This window comes from Haemorhous mexicanus, chromosome 23, assembly GCF_027477595.1.
Source record: "Haemorhous mexicanus isolate bHaeMex1 chromosome 23, bHaeMex1.pri, whole genome shotgun sequence".
Classification (NCBI taxonomy): domain Eukaryota; kingdom Metazoa; phylum Chordata; class Aves; order Passeriformes; family Fringillidae; genus Haemorhous; species Haemorhous mexicanus.
Genome location: NC_082363.1, coordinates 7,636,628 through 7,663,997, shown reverse-complemented (window position 1 = coordinate 7,663,997; position 27,370 = coordinate 7,636,628). Strand labels below are relative to the sequence as shown.

General features: G+C 53.4%; 2 protein-coding genes across 7 annotated transcripts in view; both read right to left on the bottom strand.

The window, feature by feature from the left end:
• PIK3CD (phosphatidylinositol-4,5-bisphosphate 3-kinase catalytic subunit delta) overlaps window positions 1–24,813 on the bottom strand; it is a 37,545-nt gene extending 12,732 nt beyond the window's left edge. Inside the window, exons 1-7 of one of the 6 annotated variants that reach the window (XM_059866732.1) lie at window positions 24,744–24,813; window positions 5,543–5,616; window positions 5,016–5,179; window positions 3,785–4,013; window positions 1,960–2,183; window positions 1,042–1,221; window positions 283–432 (exon numbers count right to left, since the gene is read on the bottom strand). In XM_059866732.1, coding sequence (XP_059722715.1) covers window positions 283–432; window positions 1,042–1,221; window positions 1,960–2,183; window positions 3,785–4,013; window positions 5,016–5,156 — 924 coding nt within the window. In that variant the 5' untranslated portion in view covers window positions 5,157–5,179; window positions 5,543–5,616; window positions 24,744–24,813. Of the gene's footprint in view, window positions 1–282; window positions 433–1,041; window positions 1,222–1,959; window positions 2,184–3,784; window positions 4,014–5,015; window positions 5,180–5,542; window positions 5,617–7,993; window positions 10,576–11,010; window positions 11,118–19,076; window positions 19,288–22,133; window positions 22,206–24,743 lie in introns of those variants that run through there. The other 5 variants (XM_059866730.1, XM_059866729.1, XM_059866728.1 and 2 more) reach the window with 5 other exon arrangements.
• Window positions 24,814–26,170: 1,357 nt separating this feature from the next.
• On the bottom strand, window positions 26,171–27,154 carry LOC132337656 (forkhead box protein E3-like). Its single transcript, XM_059866416.1, has one exon. The coding sequence runs from the start codon at window positions 27,152–27,154 to the stop codon at window positions 26,171–26,173; it is 984 nt and encodes a 327-aa protein (XP_059722399.1).
• Window positions 27,155–27,370: the final 216 nt, after the last annotated feature.

Below are 27,370 nucleotides of genomic sequence, written 5' to 3'. Positions count from 1 at the left end.
AAGAGAAAAGGGTTCTGATCAGAAACAGATGCAACAAAGGCCTCTCAAGTCAGCACCAGAACTCATCTCCCATTCCATGCTTTTGGGTCTCACAGAAAAAAGAAAGAAGCCTGGGACAAGCAGGGAAGCTGTGGAGGGGGGCTGGAAGGCTGGCTGGAAATCCCCACCCTATTCCCCACTGGGAACCTGTCCTGAGAAGGGCAGGGAGCACCCACTGCTGTTCCCAGCCCAGCCCAGTGTGTCCCCCAACAGACGAGCCCAGGGGTCCCTGTCCCCTCTTACCTTTTTCTTGGGGAGAGGGGGGGGCTTGGAGGCTGCCTTTGGGGGGCTGGTGATGCAGTTGGTCTGCTCGTCCCTCATGGCAATGATGGCAGAGGAGTGCACCATGGTCAGGTGGGGGGTCAGGCCCCGCTGCAGGCAGCTGCGGATGTGCTGAGAGGGGACAGGGTCAGCCAGGCCTGCCAGAGCCACCAGCCAGGCAGGAGCCCTGCAGGGACTCGGGGAAGGACACAGCAACAATCCAATTCCAGCTCTCAATTATCTCCTCTTGCTTTATAAACCTGCAACTCGCTGGCCTCATGCTGCCAGAGCTGAGAATATGAAGTGCCTTTTATAGCTGGCATTTCATCAATGGACTCAAATGGCTGCATTAAGGGAAAACACTGAGGAGGATTCAGCACTCCCAGCAGCAGTCTGCCCTGCCAGAGGAGCACATGATTCAGGATTACTTGCCCAGCTTTCAATGGGAGAACCCTCATCCCACCATACAAGCACACAGATATTTCCAGAACCACAGCCTGTAAATGTGTTCACACAGCACCTGGCACCCAGGGACAGACTTGGACCATTGGCCCCCCAAAGATAAGGATTGGTTAGGTTGCTGGAAGTACCCTTTGCTCTAGGCAGCATCCAGGTGCTGTCACTGATGTGCTGCACCCCTGCAAACAGCATTCTCTCCTTCACAACATGTCCCAGCCCACACCCCCAGCAAGAGAAGGCCATGTGGGAACAGTCACTGACAAAGCAAGACACGAGGCTCACCTGGAACTGGTACAGGGGGTAGTTCCCATAGAGATATTCACATTTCCCATTCACCTGCAGGGTGTAGTCCTCTGGCTTCTGCACGGTCTCGTGGCGGAACACGGTGGCCTGTTTCTTAATGGCACAGCTCATGAGGGTGATGGGGAACTCCCAGGGGGAGATCTGGAACGTGAAGCTCTCCTGCAATCCCAGCAGCGCAGCAAAGTGTCAGACACCAGCACAGGGCTGGTGGGGCACAGACAGGGAGCAGCATTCCTGCTGCTGGCAGTGGGGAGCAGCATGGGAAGGTACAACCACACACATCAGCCTATGGTAAGTAGGGATATTGTTCCTGCCAAACTGGACAGGAGCAAGTTTCAGCAGTGTAAGCACAAGGCTGGAAATCAGGAACTTCAGTTTGCAGCAGAATCACCAGTTCACGTGGCTGCCAGTCATTAAAAACCTTCCCACAGTCCTTCCAGCAGCAGGGCAGAGGTTGGAAGGGTCCCCATGCTCAAACACACTGTTCTGAATGCTGTTCTCCTGCCAGGGTGACCGTGCTTCATGCCCAGGCACAACAGGCAGGAGGTTGGAACAGGGGCCCATGGGCAGCACAGAGCAGTGTTTGCTGAGCAGGCTCCTGAGCTTCCAAAGGAAGGCCAAGTGGATTCTGTGCTCCTTTCCTACCCAAACCCAAAAAGGTTTCCAGCCCACATACATGCAGCAACCTCAGCTTCCAGCTAACCAATACACCCAGTGCACCAGGAGGGAGAGCAGCTCCCTGCCAACCTTCCCCACAGGCAAAGCAGTCTGGAGAATGAACACTGAACACATGCAAGCACAGTCCAGGCACACATTATTCTGTCTGCACGCACACAGAGTTTCCAACGGAAAAGCACAAGCCATCTAACACCGTGACAGAAAAGTTTTGTGCTTTACCCCGCCAGACTGGAACCTGACGTTGACAAAAATGTTCTTAGTGGGGATTTGCAGAGAGGAGAGGCCCTTGGTGGCGGGCTCGAGCTGCAGGGGGAAGTTGTACTCCATCCACGCTGCCCAGCCCAGCTGCTGCCGCTGGGCCGCCTTCTCCTCGCAGAACTGGCACATTTTGGCACGGAACTCGCTCACCTCCGGGTCCTGCACGGAGTCAAACTCGTGCAAACCTGGGTGCAAAGCAGGAGAGGAGGGCAAAATAAACACCTGCAGCCAGTGGGGGAAATGAGCCTTTTCCTCAGGCCTCTGTGAAAGTCTCCCTGGCCCCGCGTTTAACACATGGCCAAAAGCAGAGTCAGCCAAGCTGCCAGCAGGCCCTGATGGACGATGTGCCATGGCACTGTCCCCACAGCCCAGTGCTCTGCCACCCCCTTCCTTGGCCCTGCAAAGGCAGTGTCCCCTGCATCCCCGGCAGAGGAATCCTGCTGCTGTCCCAGTGTCCCAGCCCTGCAGCCAGGCTGTCCAGGACGGGCTGTGTGCCCACAGAGCCAGCAGCCATGGGCCCATGAGGGCTGTGTGCCCACAGAGCCAGCAGCCATGGGCCCATGAGGGCTGTGTGCCCACAGAGCCAGCAGCCATGCTGGGCCCATGAGGGCTGTGTGCCCACAGAGCCAGCAGCCATGCTGGGCCCGTGAGGGCTGTGTGCCCCCAGAGCCAGGAGCCATGGGCCCATGAGGGCTGTGTGCCCCCAGAGCCAGCAGCCATGCTGGGCCCATGAGGGCTGTGTGCCCACAGAGCCAGCAGCCATGCTGGGCCCATGAAGGCTGTGTGCCCCCAGAGCCAGCAGCCATGAGCCCATGAGGGCTGTGTGCCCCCAGAGCCAGGAGCCATTCTGGGCCCATGAGGGCTGTGTGCCCCCAGAGCCAGCAGCCATGCTGGGCCCATGAGGGCTGTGTGCCCCCAGAGCCAGCAGCCATGGGCCCATGAGGGCTGTGTGCCCCCAGAGCCAGCGGCCATGCTGGGCCCATGAGGGCTGTGTGCCCCCAGAGCCAGCAGCCATGAGCCCATGAGGGCTGTGTGCCCCCAGAGACAGTAGCCATGGGCCCAGGGGGTGAGGGCTGTGTGCCCACAGAGCCAGCAGCCATGCTGGGCCCATGAGGGCTGTGTGCCCACAGAGCCAGCAGCCATGGGCCCATGGGGTGAGGGCTGTGTGCCCCCAGAGCCAGCAGCCATGAGCCCATGAGGGCTGTGTGCCCCCAGAGCCAGCAGCCATGGGCCCATGAGGGCTGTGTGCCCCCAGAGCCAGCAGCCATGCTGGGCCCATGAGGGCTGTGTGCCCCCAGAGCCAGCAGCCATGCTGGGCCCATGAGGGCTGTGTGCCCCCAGAGCCAGCAGCCATGGGCCCATGAGGGCTGTGTGTCCCCAGAGCCAGCGGCCATGGGCCCATGAGGGCTGTGTGCCCCCCAGAGCCAGCGGCCATGGGCCCATGAGGGCTGTGTGTCCCCAGAGCCAGCGGCCATGGGCCCATGAGGGCTGTGTGTCCCCAGAGCCAGCGGCCATGGGCCCATGAGGGCTGTGTGCCCCCCAGAGCCAGCAGCCATGGGCCCATGAGGGCTGTGTGCCCCCAGAGCCAGCAGCCATGGGCCCATGAGGGCTGTGTGCCCCCAGAGCCAGCAGCCATGCTGGGCCCATGAGGGCTGTGTGCCCACAGAGCCAGCAGCCATGGGCCCATGAGGGCTGTGTGCCCCCAGAGCCAGCAGCCATGCTGGGCCCATGAGGGCTGTGTGCCCCCCAGAGCCAGCAGCCATGGGCCCAGGGGGTGAGGGCTGACCTTTGCCGATGAGCAGGCTGATCTGGGAGTTGATGAGCTTCTTGGCCCGGTCGCCCTCGCGCGCCACGAGGCGCAGCACGGGCAGGAAGGGCTGGATGTCGCAGAGGCGGCGCTGCTCGTCCTCCAGCTCCTGCTGCTCGGCCGTCTGGTTGATGCAGGTGAACACGTAGGCCTCGGGGTCGCTGAGCATGTGGAACAGCGGCTCATACTGCGCCTGCTTCCAGAGCACCTGCGGGGGCACAGCGCTGTCACTGCTCTGCTGTCACTGTGCTGCTGTCACCCCGCACACCATCACCCTGCACGCCGTCACCGTGCTGTCACCTGCTGTCACCTGCTGCGGTCACCCTGCACACCATCTCCCTGCTGTCACCGTGCTGTCACCCTGCTGTTGTCACCGTGCTGCTGTCACCCTGCCGTCACCTGCTGTGGTCACCCTGCACACCTCACCCTGCTGCTGTCATTGCACTGCTGTCACCCTGCACACCTCACTGAGCCACTGTCACCCTGCCATTGTCACCCTTCCTCACCCTCTTGCTGTCACTCTGCCGCTGTCACCCTGCTCCTGTCCCTCAGCACACACTGTCACCCTCTGTACTGCCACCCAGCTGCCCCCAGGGCCTGTCCCAGCCCTCACCCTGCTGCCATCACCCTGCACACCTCACCCTGCCACTGTCACCCACCACCTGTCCCTCAGCACACAGCTAAGGCAGAGCACAGCCCAAACTCCTCACAGCCCCCTGGCACTCCCAGGCTGCTCCTCAGCCAGGTCTGGTGGCTCCAGCTGGAGCTGAACTGCTGGGCAGGTTTATTTTAGTGCCTTTCACAGACTTTCTTTCTTCATGCTTGCCTTTTGTTTCGGGCAATGTCAATCCCTCAGGCTGAGCATTTAAATTACCCCCACCTGAACATCTCACAGCAAGCACCTGCTGACTCTGGTCCTGTGAAACACAGCAATTACTCACACTGGAAGCAAAACTGGGTTAAGTAACTTGCCCCCAGTAACATGAAATCTGTCAGGATGCCAAGGACAGGAGCCAAGATCTTCTCAAGTCCTGTCAACACTATCCAGTTCCCAAGGATGCTTCTCTCCCTGTGGATAGCACTCTCACATGACTTCACATCCCTTTTTTGACTCTCATCCTAAGTGCCTGCTGTTGGAGGCAGAACTCTGCAGTAGATGACCTCTGGCTGTAACACAGACCATCACCCAAAGCTGGCAGAAGGCTGTTACCTGCTTGATGGTGCCCAGGCTGGCATTGCAGGGCACTGAGAGGTTTAAGTATATTCCTGTGGGCAGCAAAAAGTCCACCTGGATGTTTTGGTTTTCCCCCTTGGACCAGAATTCCGTAGGGCAGTAAATGCCTGGGGGCATCCTGCTCACTGCTCAGCTACCTCCTGCAAGAAAAGGGAAAACAATCCAGTGCTGTTGACTACATATTATCTGCTCAGTTCTGTGCTGGGCTCTGTAGAAAAATAATGTGCAAAAGAACCTAAAAAAAGGAGGGTCAGCACAGCCTTAAAGCTCAGGAAAAATTAGTAAATTAATAAAAATTCCACTTCAGTGCCTTTGAGCCACACGGAACTATAGCATTTGTTTGTATTTCAATGCAACCCTCTCTTAATCCCTTCTAGGCCAGGATTAACATCTACACCTGCATTTGACAAAGAAATAAGAGAATTATCTTCTCTGGAGAACAAAGGCATTGTCCCAATAGCTCATCTATGACCAAGCAGCCAAGAGAAACAACAAGTTCCTACCCCTGGCTGTGTAAGGCAATCCTCAGGCCACATGCTCCAAGCTCCACTTTGTTTTTCCAGAGCTCAGTTCCAGTCTGCAAGAGGGAGAAAGAGTTGTTGCTGGTTCCAAGTATGCATGCATTTTTATACACACAAACAAATAATACTCTGCTGTACATCCCCCCTCTACAAGTACAGAAAAATGAAGTTGAAGGGTGAGACAATCAGAATAAGTTTGTTAATTCCATCTGCAGCCTGTCCCTTGGCAGGATGCTACAATTTATTTCCAGCACATCCAAGGAATGCAAAGAGAACAAGAATCTGGTACAAGATGAGGTACAAGCTGCTGTTTTCAAACACAGGATGACACAAAAGGCATTCACCAGCAGCCAGTCAGACATTTCCTTTCTCAAAGACCTGTAACAAACTCTCCATCCATTTGCCCACAAGCAAAAGGCTACAGCAATAAAACTTTTGGTTTCCTGCACATGTGACAAGTGTCCCCTGTGCTGGAGACTCTGGAACTGCTGGCACTGCCTCCCAGCAGGAGACAGGGAAGTGGCTCCAACTAATTCTCTGCAACCACCCCAGCAGAGAAACCAGCTCACCCCAACTCCCTCTCAGCAGTTTTCCTGCCAGGTCAGCAGAGGAACATCCCAGGGGAACAGCCTGGAAGGTGCTCAGCCCTGAGCAAGTCTGTGTCCCTTCTCCTCAGCCCATGAAACCAGCACAGCATTTCCCCACTCACAACTTAAAGCACAGCTTTGCAGCCCTGGCTGTAGAGACTTGGAAAGATGCTGAGCAAAGTGCAGCTGATTCCCAAACCACAAAGTCCTGCTGGCAGCTCCTCAGGAGCCAGCCCTGGGCTCCAGCAAGCACAGGGAGCCCAGCATCTTATCTGCCAGCTCCTGGGAGCACACCACTTCCCTGTCAGCAGTGAGGTCAGGATTCCCAGAAACATGAGCTGTGTTTTATCTGTCCTGCTTCCTCAGCACAGAGGCTGCATCACCACAAACCACCCCGGGCCTCGCAGGGAGGGCAGCAAAGGGGGCCTTGTTCTCTGCCCCTCAACACTAAAAACAGCAGGTTTCTGGTGTATCTGCTACCTCAGCCTGAATCAGCAAACTACCACAACTCTACTGACCAGCAGAGACAGAGACACAGCCAAGGCTGAGCTGCTTCCTCCTGCTGAGGATTTCTATCTGGCACCACATCCCAGAGAATATGAAGTGCCTGCCTAAGCCACGAGCACGACAGAGTCAGTTCAAGCTCAGCACCTTGTTTTTCCAAACTCCCTGATTTAGAGGATGCAGGATTTTTCCTGGTGTGAATACACCAAAGGAAGAATATCCCTGGACTTCCATAGTTTCTAATACATCATTTACCAAGTTTCTCCCCTTCCCATTGCTAAATTCAGAATGTTCTACTTGTTGGAGCTCAGATCTGATGTGACAGTTCTTACATGAAGCCAGCTCTGCATAGATGGGTACTGTGCACTGCCTGACTTCCCTCTTCCCCTTTGCCTTGGGAAACAGAACAGTTCTCCAACCTTGTTTGCACTATCTTGACCTCACGAGTACAAGCAATTACAATTCCCTTTTCTCTGGGTCCTTCTGCCATTTGTGAACAGCCAAGTGCAGCATCACTCCTTTTTGGCAGGGTTTACACTACTGGAGTAATTTGAGATATACTCTCTGTCTTTCACTGCAGCAGTCTTCCAAAAAAAAAAAGAATTCTCCAATATAATTTTCAATTTTTAAAGCCCAGATGTCTTCATCACTGGCCAGTAAAAGTGGTGAAGGAAAATAACCATGAGACAAAATTTCACTTTTTAGATGAAGGCAACTCCACAACTTCCCCTGTGGCCTTTGCCTCAGTTTATTATTCTTCACTCTGCAGGAAAGCTACAGGCTGCTCTCCCCTCCTTAAGGTTTCCCCTTGCAGTATTTAGTGTGCAGGTAATAAATAAATGTGTATCCTCAGCAAAGAGGGGAGCTGGCCAAGGCAGAGCTGATGCCCACGTGGGATGAGTCCATGCACTTGGACAGAAATAAACCCTCAATTTTACTGGATGCCATGTAGAGAAGAGAGGCACAGCATCAGCAACAGCAGGGAACACAGGTGAGGAATCTGAGGCAAGGTAAATTTGCACCCTGACACCTGCAGAGTGTCAGGGTGCAAGAGACACATCTGAAACCACCCAGCCGGTATTTAACAAGCCAGCAGCCAACATAAAACCTACCAACACAAATTTCAATTTCCTCTTGTGAAGTTTATCAGCCACAGCTCTAGTGTTTACAACACACAACTGCTTTGGAGAGGAAAAGGCAAAAAAAAAAACCCAAAAAGAAAGCAGCAAGATCAGACATGGAGCAGCGTTCCTCTGCGAGGCTGCAGCATCAGACAGACACGGAAGCTCCAACACCCACAAACAAACTGCAAAATTACAAAACCCCAGGACTACCAAAATACCTCTCGAGCTTATAGGAAATGAGCAGTGCAGAGCTCACAGGTGATGTGCTGCGTGGGAGACTGCAGGAAGTCACTTTCATTGCAGGCATGGCTTTGGCTGGGGGAGGAGACCACGGAGGTACACACGTGTTTGACATGGCTTGAGCACACAATCAGTACACTGGGCAGAGCTGAACCAGCTCTGAGCTCTCACAGCACTTCAGTGTCTTCTGAGAGTGTTTTGAGCTTGGTCTTGATCTTCTGGTTGGGGTCACAGGGTGAAACAAGCCCACGCTGCAGACAAGTTATTTGACAGTAAAAGTAACCCCCAAACTGCCCTTCAAGACAGATGGGGAAAAATCCTGCAGCAGGTAAGTGTGTCAAACTGTGCCTGCAGATGAGAGCTTGGGAGAGCAAACCAAAGGCTGGCAGGTTTGCTGGGGACTCACACCCAGTGCCAGTCACTCCAGCACACACAGAACCAGGCTGGGGCTGCGTCCCTTTGGTGTACCAGGTCAGACTCTGCTGCTGTGCCCACTGATGTTTCCATCACAGCTTCCAGCAGCCTTCTGCAAATCAGGATCTGAGTCTCAGCTGTGCCGTGGGGCCATCTCTGCTCTCCTTCAGCTCCTGGGACAGGGCTGCACCCCAGCTCTGTCCCTAGTTCCTCCTTCCACACACCCACAAGTGTCAAATTCAGGTCATGAACAGGTAGGAAAACACTGGGGACCCATTAGAAAAGTGTGGAAAACCATTCAAGCACTGAACAATCCCTAAAAATCAAGAGCCTGGCTTTTTATCTTCCTCAAACCCTAGGTTACAATATTTGAATTCCCTTTACTTGGTTTACCATCCTATGACTTCTACCTCCACCAAATACAAAAATCAAATAAAGTTTTTTTTCATATTATCAGCTTCCACTTTGTACATTGATCTCTCCTATCCTGCCACACAGTTGCCTGCACTGATTCACTCATTCTTTCAACAGCAGTTCATTGTTCATCCAACTCTACATACCAGACACACAGTTATGCTGCTTTGACAATGCCTTTTCTTAGATATTTCTGAACCCCTGATTAATGTGACTTTTACTTACACAAACCATTAGATGGATGTAGCTGTACCATGAACTGTCCCCAGCAAGGGATGAAAATGCCCACACCTAACTCTTCAGGCCTCTGAGACACTACAGAGCATCCCCTTCCCTACCAGAGGTGCTAATAAAAACCAGCACTTAATTAACAAAAAATCAGCATCTTCTGTGCATCCAGATGTCACTGGAGAACCATGGATTTTCCTACCATCCATGGATTTGTTCTGGTTATGTGAGAACTACAAGGATCAAGCTTTAAACAACCACTGGGGCTAAAGAATCCCCTGGCGTGGGCCCTTCCCTTAATGAAATAAAGACTTCTTTGAGCTTTTAAATTGTCCAATGCCCACCTCACACACACTCTCCCACAAAACAGACTCACAGGGAAAAGTATTGGAAGCAGAACTACACTAATGTGATCTGAACTGGGGATAACCTTGTTTGTGTGCAGGGCTGATGATGAAAGGAGTTGTCAGCAAGAGAAGAGATAGGAAAGCAGAATGCACATGTGGTGATAAAAACAGGCTGCAGTTTTGGGGGCTCCCATCTCCAGAAGAGCACCAGAGCAATATGCCATCATTCAGGCTCAGCAGAACCTTAGATACAACCAGAAGCAATAGCCAGAGGGAGAGAAAGAGGAGTTCAGGCAAAGAAACTTAAGAGAAAAATGAATGTAAAGCCATTTCTCATTCTGGGAGTAAAATAGTATCACCACAGAGAGACATCACAGAGTGAGAAAAGTATCTGATGGGAGACTCGAGAACCTTGGTGGAAACTTCCAATCAGCTTTTGGGCAAGTTTACAGTATTGCCTGAGGAACTACCTAGTGGGAAAACATATATTCAGTGGTTAAAGCAAAAGCTTGAAAACCAGCACTGTGCACAGCTCTGTTCCCAAACCTGACAATTGTTTGCTGCACAACATCAACCAACCAACTCCTCCGTGTTTCAGCTTTCTCACACGCACAAGCACAGCCTGTAACCCATGAGGGGTGTTGTAACCCTTAAATGCTGGCAAAGGGATATGAGTTCCTTGCACCCTTGCTATTACTGCTAACACAGGCAGAGTCTGGGAGCTGGAGGAAGTTGTGATAAACGAAAGCTTCCAGCTGAAGAAGTTGCTGAAATTGGGCCTTTTCAACTGTTCCCAACGGCTCCACAATACCAGAAACCAGAGTCCATCTCGTTGATGGAAACAAAACACAAGTCACGCATTTCTAATGACTTCTACCATGACATTCACCTTTCAGGTTCCCATCTCAGGCACATACAGCGTGCCATGTTCCAGACTCTCTTCTGGAGCTCTTACAAGACCCTCATGCCCTGCCAAGAACATGATCCAAAGCTAACCAGCAGAAACACACATGGCTGAGCCAGGCAGCACAAGCCCTGCACCAGGGCAGGTCCGGATGACCAGGTGTTGCCACTCCCCAAGCCCGGGAGGAACAATTGTGGCGACAACGCGCGATGTGCCAAAGCCACCTAAAGGCCAGGCAGACACCAGCAGCACCCCGTGAGGTGGGCCGGCAGGTTACTGGCCAAAACAGCCAGCCCGCTGCCTGCCATCCATCCATCCATCCATCCATCCATCCATCCATCCATCCATCCATCCATCCATCCATCCATCCATCCATCCATCCATCCATCCATCCATCCATCCATCCATCCCAGCGCTGCCACCAGCACGGGGGACACGGCGCCAAGGGCGGCCCTGGGCAGCTCGGGCCGCTCAGCGGCTGTGCCGAGCCCCGCTCTCCGAGAGGCTGGAGCGCTTTTCCCGAGCACAGCAGCGCTGCTCGCTGACGGCGCCCGAGCGGAGCCGGCATTTGCCGCAGGCGGCCCCGCAGCGCCGGCCGCGCACCCCGGAGCCCCCGGAGCCCCCGGCCCGCCCGGGCCCCGCTCCCAGCCCCAGCCCGGCCCCGGCCCGGCCCCGTCCCGGCGCTCACCTGAGCTGGCGGCCGGGGGGTCCCGGGGGCTGCGGGGCTCCCGCGCTCCCGGCCCCGCTCCGGCGCCGCCCCGGCCCCGCCTGCCAAGGGGCGGCGGAGGGGCCGCGCCCGCCGAGTCCGCCCCGCCCCAGCACCGGCCGGGCAGCGTCCCGGGGCCCTCCCGGTGCCCCCGGCCCGGCAGCGCGGCCCCGCTCCGCACGCACCGGAGATGCCGGCGGGGAAGGCGCGGCCGCGGAAGCAGCCGGTGCCGGCGGCGCTCGGTGCCGGCGGCGCTCGGTGCCGGCGGCGCTCGGTGCCGGCGGCGCTCGGTGCCGGCGGCGCTCGGTGCCGGCGGCGCTCGGTGCCGGCGGCGCTCGGTGCCGGCGGCGCTCGGTGCCGGCTGCCGCTGAGCGCACCGAGTGTCCGGAGCATGACGTGGCCGCCACCCTCTGCCGCACTGGCGGCGAACCGGAGGCACCCGCGGCTCGCTCCGGGGCCGCAGGGCCGCACAGCAGCACAGCAGCGAGGGCAGGTCCTGCGTGCACATCTGTGCGTGGAACTGCCCTCACAGGAGATGTAAAACGGCTTGGGATCCACTCCTTTCCTGGAAAGCACTCCTTTGACAGCCTCAGTCGTACAACTGCTCTTTCTTCATCTGGAAAAAATGGGGGAACTCTAGAAATTCGTCTGGAAAAAACCATGTGGGAACCCTAGAAATTGGCTGACACCAAGTCTGGGAGAAAAAGAGGAGAAGGGAATTTAAAGGGAAAGGACATGGAGCCTAGGAGACAAGGAGAGAGCCCCAAAGAGAAGGGGAGAGACCCTGATGGAACTTGCAGAGTGCTGGCAGTGGGTAACAGTGCTGTAAGGGTGGGGAATACCCCAAATTCCAAAGCAGAGTCAAGTGGATTTGCAGGATGAGAAAAAACCTGAGGCAGGCAAGGTGCCCATGGGTCCAAAGTAGGAGCAGGGTGGGTTTTAACACACCTGGTGTTCCACCTGCTAATCACGGGAATGGGACCAAGCCCTCCTTTAAATGCTGGATACCAAGGACACACAGGTTTAGCCACTCAGTTTTTTTCTCTCCCCAACCTGTTGCACAGGTCCATGGACTGCAGGGGAAGCCCACCCAAGCACTGAAGCACTGTGCAGGGTCTCATCCCACCAGTTCCCCACTTCTCACACCCCTGGGGCTGCTGTCACCCTTTGCTCAGTGCAGCTCTCCCAGCTGCCACGGGAAATTAGTGGTTCTAAAGCAGCAGCAGATGGGGACAAGAAATGTTTCCAGTGTTCAAAGACAATCATTCCTCTCTGTCTCATTAAATTTTCAGCAGCAATTAGATACTCAAAGACCATGTGCTCATCTGAAAAGTCTCTCTCTTTTCACACATCTCCTCTGAAATGCCCGCAGTACTTTGGGTCACAAATGAGAAAATATTGGGAATGTGGATTTGTGATTTTAATTATTTCACTGCCACACACAGAAACAAAAAGCCATGGTACAGTGCATGGTTTGTGCTGCTGCGTCACCTCGACTGGTCCTGCAGTTTTATGACTCCCAGAATCACCATTTTTCCTAAAGCTTTTGCTGAGACACGTGATTAATGTATAAATTCTCTTTTTTCCCCCTCTACGTTATCGTCCAAGAAAAGCTCATTATTCTTGAAATCTGACTCATTTTTTTTCCCTGAACATTACTAGCTGGCAACGCAGATATCTTGCCAACAGTACAAGATGTGACTGTTGAAACATTCATTGTTCAACTCCATTTGAATCTACTATCGTGTCTCCATGTGACCTTATAACGCTCAGAAATTGTCTATTTTAAATCATCGGCCCTGACATGTGTTGAAGATATTTTTAACAGACTGTTTACAGGAATTCTGGTTTCTGTTCTGTATTTTTTTTTTCCTTTTCAACAGCTTTTCTATTCATCATCTCCAAGTTTCACATGTACAGCTGTACTGAACACCAACAGGGCATTTGCCCACATGGCCTGTGAGAAATTGGACATCAGAAGCTGAAGGGAAGGGAAAAAGGAACTCAGTCAGAAAAAATATCTGCAACCTGCTAAGATTAAGATCTGAGACCTCCAGGAAGAACAGAAGGGAGGGTTACTTAGTTTTTCTTCTGTGTTATTGAGAACCAAACAGGGCTAATGCATTGGAAGAGAACACTGCTAAGAAGGGCAAGTGGAATTATTTCAAATGCACCCAACACGAGGGACATGCAAGGCACGCCAGATCACAACATCCATTTCCATGCCAGTCTGGTGTGCATTCACCCAGATTGTTCATAAGACTCTGCAAGGTTAATTTTGTGTTCTCACCTCTCAAGCTCTCCTGCTGCCTGTGGGCATGTGCTCTGTGCCACTTAATCTGGTGAATCTGCAGATTCACACAATTCCACACTGCTGCTGAGTCTGGGGGGCCTTGTCCTGCTTGGGGAACGATGCAGAGCCCAGCCTAGCAGTCACCACTGTCCCACACTCAGGGAATTTACCCAGCGATGAGATGTGGTCAGCTTTTACAGGAGAAACAGCAGGAGGGAGGATGACAACGAGACACAGAACCCCCCCAGCTTGGTATTTCCAGGATCACCCAGCAAGAATGCTTCCACCCAGAGACACAAACACCCTGGCTGCCCTCCTGGGTCCCAAGCCACAGAGGTGTTGGCAGATGTGGTGAACAGTGACATTTCTGGAGGTGTATCATTCCCTGCTTCCAGACGGGGCCAGAAGAGTCTCCCTCATCCTTCACCAGCATGGGACAGACAGACAGACAGACAAACAAACAAACCCAAGTCGCTGCATTTCATTGCCCCAGGAAGCAAACAGGAAGCCCGAGCAGCCTGAGGAGTGTTGAGGCTCTCTGCTCCATGTGGTTAGCACTGCTCAGGGTTCACACTGCTCAGCGGGGAAACCGCGCCGGGCTGCACACACGGCTGGGAGCTGCTTGTGTTTAAAACTCAAAAGATGGGGTTCTCGTTTGCTTTTTTTGCAACAAGACCTGAAATAGGATCACAGCCACCCAAAGTGCAGCCCTGATCCACACTGGCTGTCAGAGCTGGTTCTCAGGGCTCACCTGCCTGCGCACAGCCACGGGCCACACCAAATCCTCTGGCCAAGCCAAACTGCTGCAACATTTGAAGGTCACTCTTTGGTTTTGCATGTTACACAAAAGCTCTCAGTGCTATAGAATAATACTACACTGCTACAGGCTTTGGAGATTTATTTAAACACACATGCATATATATTTGGGGTACCCAGGTCCTCTTGCAAGAGGGCAACATGCATGTCAAGGAACATTAGGATAAACTGCACTAACAATTGTAACTGCACCTCTCAGAGCACAGGAACAGGGCCAAGGGCATTCCCCTGAGCCCCCAGCTCTGCTCCCTGGACTGGCCACACCATACACCCCTAGTTTGTCACATCCTGACACACAGACATCCTTCACCCACCCCCAAACCAGCGCTGCTCCCTCTCCTCTCCATCTACACTCCAACAACCTGCTCAGGAGGACACTGCCCTGACGACAAACGTGACACAGCTCAGCCTTTGGGACAGCTGAGGACACCGTGGTTATAACATGAGTTTTTCTTTCAGGAACAAGGCCACAGTTTACTTGTTGATGTTGCCACAAGAGAGATTTTAGAGACTAAAACCACAACAAAGCGTCAGCACGGTTTTCTCTTTGATGACCATGCATTCAAACCAAAATGCCATTAAAACAACCTTTTCACAAGCTGTGGGGAGCTGATGGTGAAGTATTAGGGGTGGGATTCAAGGACCTGAGCAGCCTGTTTGTTTGAAAAGCCTCTGAAACGGTGTCAATCTTGTGACCCCAAAATGACAGAGAGAAGGGAGAATGACGACCAAGATACTCAGCCCTCTTGCTGAAGGCCAAAGTGGCCTAATTTGGTGTCCTTGCCCAGATAAAAATCTGTTTTATTTGTGTGACTATGTATTTAGCTGAAGGATACTGTGGACTTGAGAACAACGCGTTCCTCTCTGGTTCCCCATAAACGTTGGCAGAGCAAAGCTGTAACAAGGCAGGACCTGAGTCGGCTGCAGTGGCAGCCCAGGTTCCCTCCTGGCCACAGCAGAACAATCTCAGGAGGCAGCTCTGCCTCAGAGCTACCAAAATGAGGGTGTGTTTGGTACCTCCTTGTTGTTTCTTCATCAGAATTTCTGTGTTACCCCCTCTGCCCAAGCCAGAGTTTAGTGCTGAGGCAAAAGGCAGGTTCTGTGGATGGTGGGTGCTGTGAGCAGCACATCATCCCCAAAACAGAGCAGAAGGTACAACCAAACCAAAGCAGGAGGAGAGGCTGCTGGCCCAGCCCTGCAAGGAACGTGAGGTACAGCTCCGTCAGGGATACTGGGAGTTACTGACTGCAAAAACGTATGAGAAAGTTGTTTGGGGAACACACCCCACAAATAAGCAAAAACGCCCAGCAAAGTTGCACAGGCTGCTGTGGAGACCCAGGGTTTTGGAGGGCAGGTAAGGGGCTCGTGTCCTGCTCCTCACATGGTGCCACTGGCACAGCTTTTGCTGTTTTTCCTGCATGCAGAACATTGGGAATGCTCCTTGGTGTTCCACAGGGCATTCCGGGGAGCTTTGCTGTTTGTACAACCCAGCCGAGGCCTTCAGCTGGTGGAGCTGTACGGCTCAGAGCAGCAATGTCACAACACACCAATCTTATCACTTAGAGCATGCCTGCAACACAAACACAGCACTTCCCCCTCTCAGGGAATGCCACTCAAAGGCTCACTTCTGTTGAAGGTGGGTTTTGATACAAAACTAAAAATTGTCAAACACAGAGGCCAGAAGCTCCATCCCTTTTCTGATTATCCATTCTTCAGGAGAGACAAACAACTTTCCTTTCCCTTGTTATTTTCTTTTTTTGCAATACAAGTGAGTGATCTTTAAAACCACACATTTCCATTATGAATTGTAACTGCCTATTTAACTAAACCACGCTATTTATTCTTGAAATTACTGTTAGGGGATTCTGGATCCTTTTCTTTGCCACCAGAAGGAAAGCAGCACCCAGTCTTCCCACACTCAGAAGCACAGCTCAAGTTCACAAAACCAGACTTCAGTGATAAAGTCACGGTGCTAAAAAGAAAGCCCTTCATCCCGTTTGGGAATTTTGGGGGTCTTTATTAATTGTTTCCAGTAAGACCGGATCTTGCAGGCTCGTGTGTGGGTGGCTGGCTGCACCCTGAAGACAGATGCAGGTGCCTGCCTGTGCTAAATATTTTGCACAAACTCAAGAGTTTGTTGTATTTCAGTGGTTTTTGTTTGTTTAGCTTTGACATCTAAAATGTGTATTCCAAACTAAGCAACATTCAGAACCCAAACGAATGCACTCTCTGCATAAAAATCAGAATATATGTATTGTGTTACCAAGTGAGACAGATGCCAGTGACAAATGCCTTAAGAATTTTTAAGCAGCCACCTGAAAAATCACTTAAGAGTCAGAAATAAGTAGCAAAGGCCATTGCATGAGTCACCAGTGACAACAAGGAGAAAAGGAATGTGAATGGAATTTCTCTTCTTTTCTTCTAAAATGAGAGATGGCTCTAGCTGAAAGAAAATGATTTTTACTGTTACCACAGGAAAATTTCCATTTGCAAAAAGGGGAATTTCCACCTGAGACATATTGATGAAGACTCATTTACATAGCTGGAGGTAACAACTTTTACCATGGGAACAGTGATGAAGAAAAAACAAATTCTTTTCAATAGCAGGAAAGCGCAAAACTTTTGCCCTCAAATTTTGGTCTAGAAATAGATAATGTTTGTTTTCGTTAAGTCTTTAAAAACATTTACAAAGAAGAGAAGATGTATTTCACAGAAGGGAAGAGTCCGGCCAGCCTAAACAGAACCAGGACTGGGAAACTGCAGGACAAGTCCTGGCTATGTTCAACACTTGGATTATGTGCTACAAGGGCGAGCCTGGCTCAAAAAGTAAAGTAAAAAGCTCCGTGGTTTGTTAGGAAAGAATAACCATTAAAACCACGGCAGCAGCTGGGTCTGAGTGAGGGTGGCTCTCCCCTCAGCAGCAGGAGGGGCCTGAGCACCCAAGTGATTTTTCCATTTTCCCAGAATGGCAGCAAGGCAACACAAATGACAGAGCTCGGGCACCTTTGCCCATGCAACCTCTCATTCACTGGGCTGGAAAGTTGTCAAGATGTTGGAGTGAATTTAGTACAGGTCCATTTTCACCAGGCCCCAATAGCCAGGGTCTGCTCACAGCAGCTCCCCTGGTGTTCCAGCTCAGTGTTCTCCCCACTGCCTGGGTGTCCCTTTTCCAAAGGGTCTCTGCTGGGAGCTGCTCGGCAGCACCACATGGACCTGAAATCCAGAATTTACCCTGGCACAAAGAGGAACAAACCATCAGACAAAAGCAACCATGAAGCACCTGCAGCCTGTGGTGCTGGGGGTTCAGCAAGATGATAACTTTGCATTGAATTTCCTATTTTATTTCCTTGCTACCTGCAACAGGAAAAAACTCAACCTCTCATTTCCTTCCTCCCAGCCACTTTCTGTATGGTGTTTTGAGCAGCTGCTGCAAACTAGCTGCAGTCAGGAGCCAGATTTTCAGTTTGCTCTTCTTTAAAGGCCATGGGCAGAGGCACAGAACAGAGTCTGCTGGCTAAAGTGACAGAATGGCAGGGCGAGGAGAGGGCAGTGACAGCCCAGAGCTCACAGGCACGAGGGGAAGGATGCTGAGGTGCCAACAGAGCAGAACCAAGTGCCAGCCCTGGCAAAAAGGAGGGCACTGAGCACAGCTTTGGCTTTCTGAATTAGCTTTTAATGGGAAAATGTAATGGAACCTTTACATCCTCTTTCTTTCCATGAGCACCAGCTGCACAGGTGTGTGCTGCTCTGGACAGCACAGCATTTCTGCCAAGCCACCCTTAGTGCCTTTGGGAATGGAATGACCACACACCCCTGTGCTTTGGGGAGCTCTGGGGAGCCGAGGTGCTCACTCACCCCTCCAGAGAAGAGTTTGCCTTGAAAGACATTCCTCCCCAGCCTCAGCAGCCCCCAACCACAATACGAACAGAAATACAACTACTGACTACACATGTGATTCCTTCGGTGGCAGAAACAGAAACATTTCAGAAGCCCTTTGACACTAAAAATACATTCTTCCCCTCCTCGGACTTCTCCTTTACCAGAAAGATTCCTCTCCCTGTGCCATTTCCCAGTCTGTCACCCTTGTCTCTTGGCTCCCGCCCCTGGAGCCAGACAAATTCAAAGCACAGAGCTCCAGAGGGCTTTCACTGCCCCCACTTACAGCCCATGCCCTGCTAACGGGCCATGCCCTGACTGCTCCTCCCTGCACATTATTTATTTACCGCTCTCCTTGTCCTTCAAAGCTTCATCGATTGCTGCTGCTCGCGCTGTGTGCTCCCTGCCTGGGGAGCCGCAGGGAGGACAGACACCAGCACCACTGGCTGCTCCTCAGACACAGCTCTGCCACTGTAAGGATGCACAGGGCAAACCTGGAGATTTGAACAGATCCCTCAGATTACCAAATTACAAACCCCTCCAAACCTCTTGTTTTCACTGCTGAATCAGAACCAGCAAAAGCCCGCAGGGGTTTGAAATGTGCATCCCTCCTCTTGGCAAAATACAAATACAGGCATCTGATCTCATTTCCCAGCGTGGCTGAGCTCTTGTCCCCCAGGGCTCTCGTCTTTACCGAATCTTTGTCTTCCCTTATCTCTGACAACGGGCACGGCGGGATGTTTGGTGATAACAGATTTATCTCAGGCTGGGAATTGCTCAGTCCACAGCACCAGTGCATTTTCCCTTTCTCCTCTTCCTGAACCTCTTTTGTGGGGTTCCAGCTGACCACAGGAGGAAAGGCAGCCAAGCATCTACTCAACTTACAAATGACAAAAAATAGCACACGAAATCCTGCTAAGTTGCAAAAAAACCAAGATGACAACACCCAACAAACTTGCACGGGAGAGAGCTGACAGAGCAAAGTCCCTCCAGTGCCCTTCAGCCCCTTTGGGCAGCAGTGACCAGCCGCAGCACAATCAAACCTTGATTAACTTTTTATCACCTTTGATGTTCGGTGTTTCCAGCCATCACCAGGTGGTTGTGCCTGTTACCTTGGCTGTACCTTGGAGACCTCGTAGGTGCAAGCTGCTGTTGGTAAGCACATGTCCTGCCCTCATGTGAATTAGCTAGGACTGAGGGAGCCCAGCAAACTGGTCCAGGGAAAAGTGGCCTCCTTCCACTGGCAGGAGACTGAGAATCGTCCAGCAGTGCTCCCCACTGATTGCCTTGGGATCAGTCGTACAGCAGAAAATTAAATCCAGTCACACTGCTTCTCTTATGTCACAAAAATAGAGGAAGAGGCCATAAAAAACCCAGCCAGCAGCATAACTGATTCTGAATACAATGTTTTTCTCTGCTCTGAAGGAGAAGTCAGCAGCTCTGATTGCATGAGCACAAATTCCCCCAAAATTTCCCTGAAACCTTCCATTACAGAGAGGCAGCTGAACTCTCTAGTAGTAATTTAGGCTGGTACTTGTTTACCTCGGTTAAGATTATCTGTTAGATCTTATGGGTGAGTGAATCACCCTCTACTCCACAAGTGCAGCTGGCTCTCCCCAGGAGAGGAGCACAGCAGCAGCAGCTCTGCAGATTGCTCCCTGCAAAGGGGCTTCTCCCAGCGCTGCCTTTTCCCTCCCCTCTTTGGCTGGTTGCCTTAACTGAAGAAAAATTTCTGGTGGGAGGACAAAGAACAGCCAAGTGACAGGCTGTTTCCTCTAACACACAGGGCAGTTGGAGCTTCTGGGCTGTCTGTGTGCACCACAGGTTTATAAAGCCCAAAAGGATTTGCTTAGGTAATGCAGAAAAATCTCTCTGCAAGAGCTTAGAGAGCAAGGAGGGGATTCCTGCTAAGTTCTAGACAGAGGTGCTGGGAGGACTCATCATGGGAAACAGAACCAGGAGGACAAGAACTCTTGGAATTAATCTGGAAGACATGAATGAGTGTCACCACGAAATCACCAACAACCAAGTGACATTTAGCACACGGTAGAGACTCACTGTCAAATCTTATTAACTGCATCCTTGTGTCACAGCAGACAGCTCTGCCCACAGATCAGAGACCACAGCATTACGGTGCAAAAATCATTCATGAGCCTGCTGGTGGCTCTGGAAGGAACTGTAGAATGAAGGAGAAAAAGGAATCCTAATGGAAATGTATTCCCATCATTCAGAATCCTGGACTAACCAACATTCTGTGCAGTTCCCTTACAGCCCTGGCACCAATTCCTACACGGATAAGTCAGGCAGCCCCTCCTGACAGTTACAGAAGCTGTGCTCACTTCTTTGAGTGTCACTGGCCGTGCCTGACACCACTGGTAAGTGCTGAAAAGCCACAAAAATGGCACTCAACTTGCAGGAGCCTCTGGTGGAAGCAGCTTCAGTGAGGGGATGTCCCCTCCCTCCTTGTCCTGCTGCTATGTGCATGCAAAGCTCATTCATTATTATTTCATCTCACCCCAGATACTGATTAAAGGGGGATCTCACCCAGTTCCCCATCCTTCCCATCCCCAGCAAAGTCCTCTCTTTCTCTGCTTTGGCAGCTGTTTTCCCCTCTCCTCCCGGCCCATTTGCCTGCTGTTGTCTGACTAATTATTTTTACAAGGCTCAATAATTGCTGCAATCTTCCCCATTTTTCATCTCCTTCCTTCAGCAGTATTTGGCAGGCAGGGACCTCCTGCAGCAGCTGTGCTCCTTGGCTGCCCACCCTCCTCCTGCTGAGAGCAGGGTGCCAGAACAAGGCTGTGCAACCTAATCCTTGTTTACCTTTCCCTGGGCTCAGTGGTCATTAGCCAGAGGAGCAGCTTTGGGAGTCACTTAGCAACGTGCCGCAGACCGAAGCCCTGATGTCAGCGGCAGAAATTGCATCTCAGGAACACCAATTGTCTCATGCCCTGAGCCAAAGCATCCGGGGCCATGGAGCTCCATCCTCAAAACATGCTGCTTCTGGAGAATTGATCTTTGACTCGCTGGCAGATGAGGCAGCAGCACAGCGATTTCAGATTAAAAACAATCTCCCATTCTTCACTGATCACACTGGCTAGAGCTCAGGGCTCCTGCTGCCTCTCTAACGTGTAGCATTGAACAAGGGCACAGCTCTTGTGACGTGACACAGCAGCTCCCTCAACCCTTCCAGTTATTCACCTATGAAGCTGAATGACAGAGTTTAGACACCTTTCTCCACATTTTGCCATTTACTTATGGTCAAACAAGCCATTTCCCCCCTCTCAAAACAGCAGGGAGGACACATGGCAGTAAATACAGAAATTACACTGACAGCACAGTTCCTACTGCAACTTCTGGGTGTTTTAGGAATCCTTCAGGCCCCCAAAAACAGAAGTCACAAGAATCTTCAGTTCTTTGTGAATTTTCAGATATTAATTGACCCTGGCTCTCAGTTTGGGAACCACTTCCCTGAGAGTTCCCTCTTGTCGGGCTGTGCAAGCTGCCCAGGGTCATGGTGCTCTTCAAACCAGATCCTTCCTCATTTCCCACACTTGACAAACCTAGACTGCACGGTGGCTTTCCAAGCATCAAACCCCAGATTCTGCAGGAAGCAGCACTGGTGGTTCAACATTCAGCATTTTCCTGATGCTGAGTACCCCTGACTGGTTATCACAAGACCCCTAAGAACAGGACAAATCCTGGATTTGTCCATTTGAGAGCAGCTGAGGAAAACAGCTCAGAGAAGAGAATGAATGGATAGTTCTGCTGCTGCACAGCACTGAGCAGGGCTTTCATGGGGAGCACACAGACAGCACAGCGCTCCCTCCTCAGAGCCTCCTCTGTGGGACAGGATCACACCTGGGGAGCACACAAACACGCCCTGCCTTTTCCAGAGCCTGCACCCAAACTTTTGCAGGTGTTTCCAGGGGTTTCTTCCAGGCCACCAACCGCCAGCCCTGTCCTGCTCTCTTGCAGCTTGTTGTTTCTAAGAGCAGTGGTGTGAAAAAACAGGAAGCCATGCAGAGAAGAGAGAGAATACAGATTGAGGCATGAAACTGCAGTAGCCCCAGCTCCCCCTGCACTCACCCCACCCCCTCTTCCCTTCCCACCCCCTCACCACAGGCCACATTCTCGATGAGAAATGCTCAGCTCTTGACGGGAAACCGGGTAGGGAGCTGGGCGGCCGGAGAGCCTCGGCGGGAGGGGAAACCCAGCAGCAGTGCAGCTCCCAGGCTCCGAGGGCCACAGGGTACCAGGAACGGCTCACACCAGACCCTGCTCCGCAGGTGCCTCCATTGGAGCCTTCAAGGAAAAGTTTGTAACTCCCTTGTCCTCAAAAGTTCAGATTTGCTGCTTCAAGGAGCCCCTGAGGACCATTCTGCAGGCTGCCTGAGCTCCATCTATGGCATGCTGCAATCCAAACAGGTGTTTGCACCACTCTATGCCCATGTGATTGTTTAAGGAATAAGGGCTCTGAGTCACATCTCTCTATTGAAGAAAGCCAGCAGATCCTCTTGTCTACAGCTCTCTATTCACAGCTCTCCCAACTCACCCCACGCTGGCAAATTGTGACACAAATTTTATGTTTTGCAGGACTCTTCATTGCTCACACCCTTATCTCTTCAGTCTCCAACACAAGGCTGAGAGATTAAAAGGGTGGATATGAAGAAACATCAAGAAGTTGGGGCAGAAGCACTGATAGGGGACAGAAAAGTCAAGCAAGCTACCAAAAACATCCAGCACCTCAGCTTCCAAGGCAGAGAAAATATTCCCAGCTTCACCCAGCACATAACCATGGCTGTGCTGTATCAGCCAACCACCTGGATAAAAGTGGAAAGGAGGAAATATCTTGGGAATGCTGGTGTTGCTGAAAGCCAGGGCAAAGCCAAACCCCACACCCAGCTTGGCCAGTGCTCGGAAATCCAGGTGAGCACAGGTGGGATGAGCCTGCACAGCCCGGGCCACAGAGGGGAGCAGTGCACAAGGGGAAGGCACAAACGACCTGGCCCCTCCCAGAGCCAGTGACAGCCCAGAGACATCAGCACGGAACCGTGCTTGGGCTTGAGCAAAAGTCTTTTACATCTGCACTAGCCCAGCAGCATGCAGATAATTGTCCTGCTTCTCTACATAACACGTAAAACCACTGTTAATCACTAAAACCAAGGAGAGGAAGGACAGGCATGAGGCCACACAAAGGAGAAGAATTAGACAGTCTGATATCTAGTGGTGGGAAAGGGGAATGCTCTTCTTCCTTCATCCTGCCCAAAGCCTCTCTGCTGTTCACAAGGGGATGTGCTGGGCTGGAGTTTATTTATAAAACCTATAAGAATGTTGTCCTACTGCTATAACTTGGAGAAAAATAAGCAGAGGTCAGGTTTTCTAAACGCAGTCACAAACCCCAGGGAGAATCTTACCAGCAAGGACCCTGGCCTTTCAGAGAGAGGCAGAACTCAGGAGAGGCCCCAGCACTTGTGATCTGCCAAGGAAACTGCAAACCATGAGCCATGCCCTGGTTTAAGTGCAGCCCATGCTGCGGCTCTCTGTCCCAGCCACAGAAGCCAGGCAGGGTCTGCAGGGAGCTTGAGGGTGCCTGAGTGAGCCCGAGGGGGATTCCCAGCACCTCTCTTTGCTGGCAGAGGTAGCCAGCCTTCCCAGGCTCTTAGACTGTTTTGTCTTTTTAAATCACTGATGAAGAATGATGCTCCTACAAGTGGTGATTCAGAGCAGGGCCTTCCTCTAAATGCTCTGAATCATTCTTTGTAAGAGACCATCCCTACTGACAACTGAAGCAGCCTCTGGAGAGGGCAGACAGCAGTGTGATTAACTCCTGTGTGGCAACGGCATCACAACACCCATGTAGGAGACTGAGCCGTTTGCTCAGCTCGTTATCCGAACCTGCTCCAGCAGAAAGCCAAGGCTGGTGCTCTTGGAGGAGGAAGAACAGGCAGTCTGCAACCCAAACCCACAGATAGCTGAACCATGGCCATCCCTACAGTTCTGGTTAGGAATGCCATGAAATCCTCCTCGCCCCAGGGCGGATTCCCCACCCCAGCGCGACGGGGGATGCTGCTGGAGGGGCAGGAGGAGCCCGCAGGTGCAGACGGCTCTGACCGCTCCCATCCCCGCGGGCTGCCTTTCAGAACCTCTCTTTGGCTCCAAGGCGCATTTACGGTTCCGTTTTCCAGAGGGGCCCCGCTGTTTCGCAGGGAGCCCCGGTATTTCACGGGAGCCCCGTTCGGCCCCACGAACGCCCGTCCCCGGCGGATGCGGCACGGACGCCCCATCTAGCGGCAGCCGCCCCGGGAAAGGCTCCGCAGCCAGACAGCGCCCGGCCAGTGACAAGCTGCTGTAAATGGCCGCAAATATCCGTAAAAAAACCGCTTTATTGTCGTGTTCCCCCTGCCTGGGCTGGGCCCTGCGGCCCATCGCCGCTACCGCAACACAAAGCACGGAGGGACGAAACATTCCTGGGTCTGAACCACAACAGCCAAAACCGCCCGAGCGCCTCGCAGCCCCTCAGAAAACACCCCGGGCTGCGAAATTCACTTCGCACGCTTTTATAGCCTCTAACTTCTCAGAGGAACAATCCCGGCAGGAGCAATCTTTACCCAAGGCACATTAAAGCAGCTCTGCCCGTGCCTTCGCTGGGACCTCACCCGAGACAGCCCCGCACCCGAGGGCAGCGGGTCCCAAACCTCACGGGAGGAGCTCGGCTCGTGGAACTGACCTCGTGGAAGGCAGGGTCACCGCTCAGCTCAGTCCTTCCCGGCCCGGTGGGTGCTGGGCTGCTCCAGAAACAGCCCCGGTCAAGCACGAGAGTTTGCGGGGACGCTCCCGATCCCCCCGGGACGGCGAGCCAGGGTCCAGGTCCCAGAGCTGCAGGTGTGAGGGTGAGGAAGGTGAGGGCCGCGAGGGGCACCGCCCACAGCGCCCGCCCCTCAGCTCACCTGGGCGCGATCAGTGCCCGGCCCTTCAGAACCGGGCACAGCTGCTACTCACCGACAGGAGAGGGGTTTCTTCTTAAACAAAGAAAAAAAAAGCCTAAAATAATGTTAATAATTAAAAAAAAAAAACAAAAAACCCAAATCCATCACCAAAAACCCCAGCGAAGCCCTCCCAAAAAGCCCCTCTTGAGGCCAGTTTCAGCCTGCACTGGGCCCACCACAGGGCTCCTGAGGAGTCCCACGCTCTGGACCTGGGCAATGGAACACATAATTGTATTTCCAGCACTGTTTTCATCGTGCTGGTAGTATTTAAAGATGACATTTAGAATAACTTTTCAAGTATAAAAGTTACAAAATAACAACTATAAAACTGATTTTCAATTGTATCTTCTTTCGAGAAAAGCATCAACATAATTTAAATACTTTCAGAAGGCACAACTCTTAGGAAATACTCTTTATTAATATAACATACAACAAGTGCTGCTCCTCACATAACAGTATTTGAACTCTTCTCTCTCATAAACTTAAAACATGGATCTTATTGGAAGCATATCTTGTCTCTGAACCCTTATTTGGAGAGAAAAGCATAAAAACTACTCCCCCTGAAATCAAAAGGGAAGAGATCCTTAAACAGTAATTACAGGATCATTTATAAGAAACACATTAACAATGAACATAAGCAAACATACATAACCAACATCAATATAAAATAACCTGTATGAAAAATCCCATATAAATTCCGTTTAAGTACAAACCCACACAATTTCCAGTATTAATCCAAGTATCTTTGGTGTTTGTTGGTTTAAGGTATTTTCCACCCAAAACAGACCTATATTGCTTTTCCACAGATCTTGAAAGAAAAGCTCCAAAATAAATTAAGGACACTTGAAAAAAGAAGCTGCCTGCAAGAAGCAAGGACTGGCCTGCGCAGGGCTCCCCGTGTGCCTTCAGACCCAGAGGACGCGCGGCACCGATTCGCTCGCTCGGTGCTGCAGCTCCCTCTCAGGCTGCCTGGAGGCTCAAAGAACAAAATCACAATTTTTCCCAGATCCAACCCGCGGGAGCAGCGGAGCAGCCCGGTCCGCTGCCCTCGGGGACCAGGGGCGCATCTCGGGCACCGCACGGCGCTTCCCTCCGGGCGGGCTCTGGCGGCTCTCAGGGATCCGGCGGCGATGCGGCAGCGCCCCGAGCCCTGCCCGGAGCCGGGCTCTCATCGGAAGGCGGGTGACAGCCTGGCCCCCAGGTCGCAGGTCACCGCCGTGTCCAGCTCGGCGGGGCGCAGCGCCCAGGCGGGGAGCGGCAGCGGCAGCCCCGGGGGTACGGCCGGGCTCCGGGCCGGCAGCTCCGGGCACCGGCGGGGCAGCACCAGCGCTGCCCAGGGCCCCTGCGGCCAGCCCGGCGGCACCGGGCAGGGCGGCGGGGGCCACAGAGCGGCGGGGCCCGGGCGGATCTCGGGGAGCTGCGGGGGCTCGGCGGGGCCCCGGGGGACCCCGGAGGGCGGCGGGAGCCAGGGAGCGGCGGGGTCCGGGGGCATCTCGGGGGGCGGCGGAGCCCGGGGCGCGGCGGGGAGCGAGGCCTTCCCCGAGGGCGGCGGGGCCCGGGGCGCGGCGGGGCCCGCGGGGACCCCGGCGGGCGACGGGGGCGATGCGGACGGGCGGCGGCAGAGACGGCGGCGGCGGCGGAGGTAATTCCCCCCCGGGAACATGTCCTGGAAAGCGGGGTCCAGCACCCACTCGCCGGCGCGGCCGTGGCGGCAGGGCAGCCGTCGGAAGCAGGGGTTGAGGCTGAGGTTGTGGCGGACGCTGTTCTGCCACTGGCGGCCGGGGCCGCGGTAGAAGGGGAAGCGCTCCGCGATGTAGGCGTAGATGCCGCTCAGGGAGAGCCGCTGCCCGGGGCTGGCCCGGATGGCCATGGTGATCAGCGCCACGAACGAGTAGGGAGGTCTCTGCAGCCACCCCGCCGTGCCTGGCTCGGTGTCCCGCTCGGTGATGGGCTCGGTGTCCCGCTCGGTGCCCGGCCCAGTGCCCGGCTCGGTGATGGGCTCCGTGTCCCGCTCGGTGCCCCGCTCGGTGATGGGCTCGGTGCCCGGCTCCGTGTCCCGCTCGGTGCCCCGCTCGGTGCCCGGCTCCGTGTCCCGCTCGGTGCCCGGCCCCGCGCCCGCCGCCCGCCGCTCGCCAGGGTCGGTCTCGGCCATGGCCCCGCGCTCCGCTCGCCCCAGCCCCGCGGGCCCTTCTAAAGCCTCTCCCCGCCACCCTTCCACCCCCCGGCCCAGCCCAGTCTGGTCAGTTCGGGGTCGCCGCCGGGTCAGGACGGGGCACGGCCCGGGGCAGAGCTGAGCGCTAGGCAGCGCCGGGAGCCGGTCCCCGCGAGCAGAGCTGGATCCCCATCGTTTCTTGCCCGCGGCGGATCA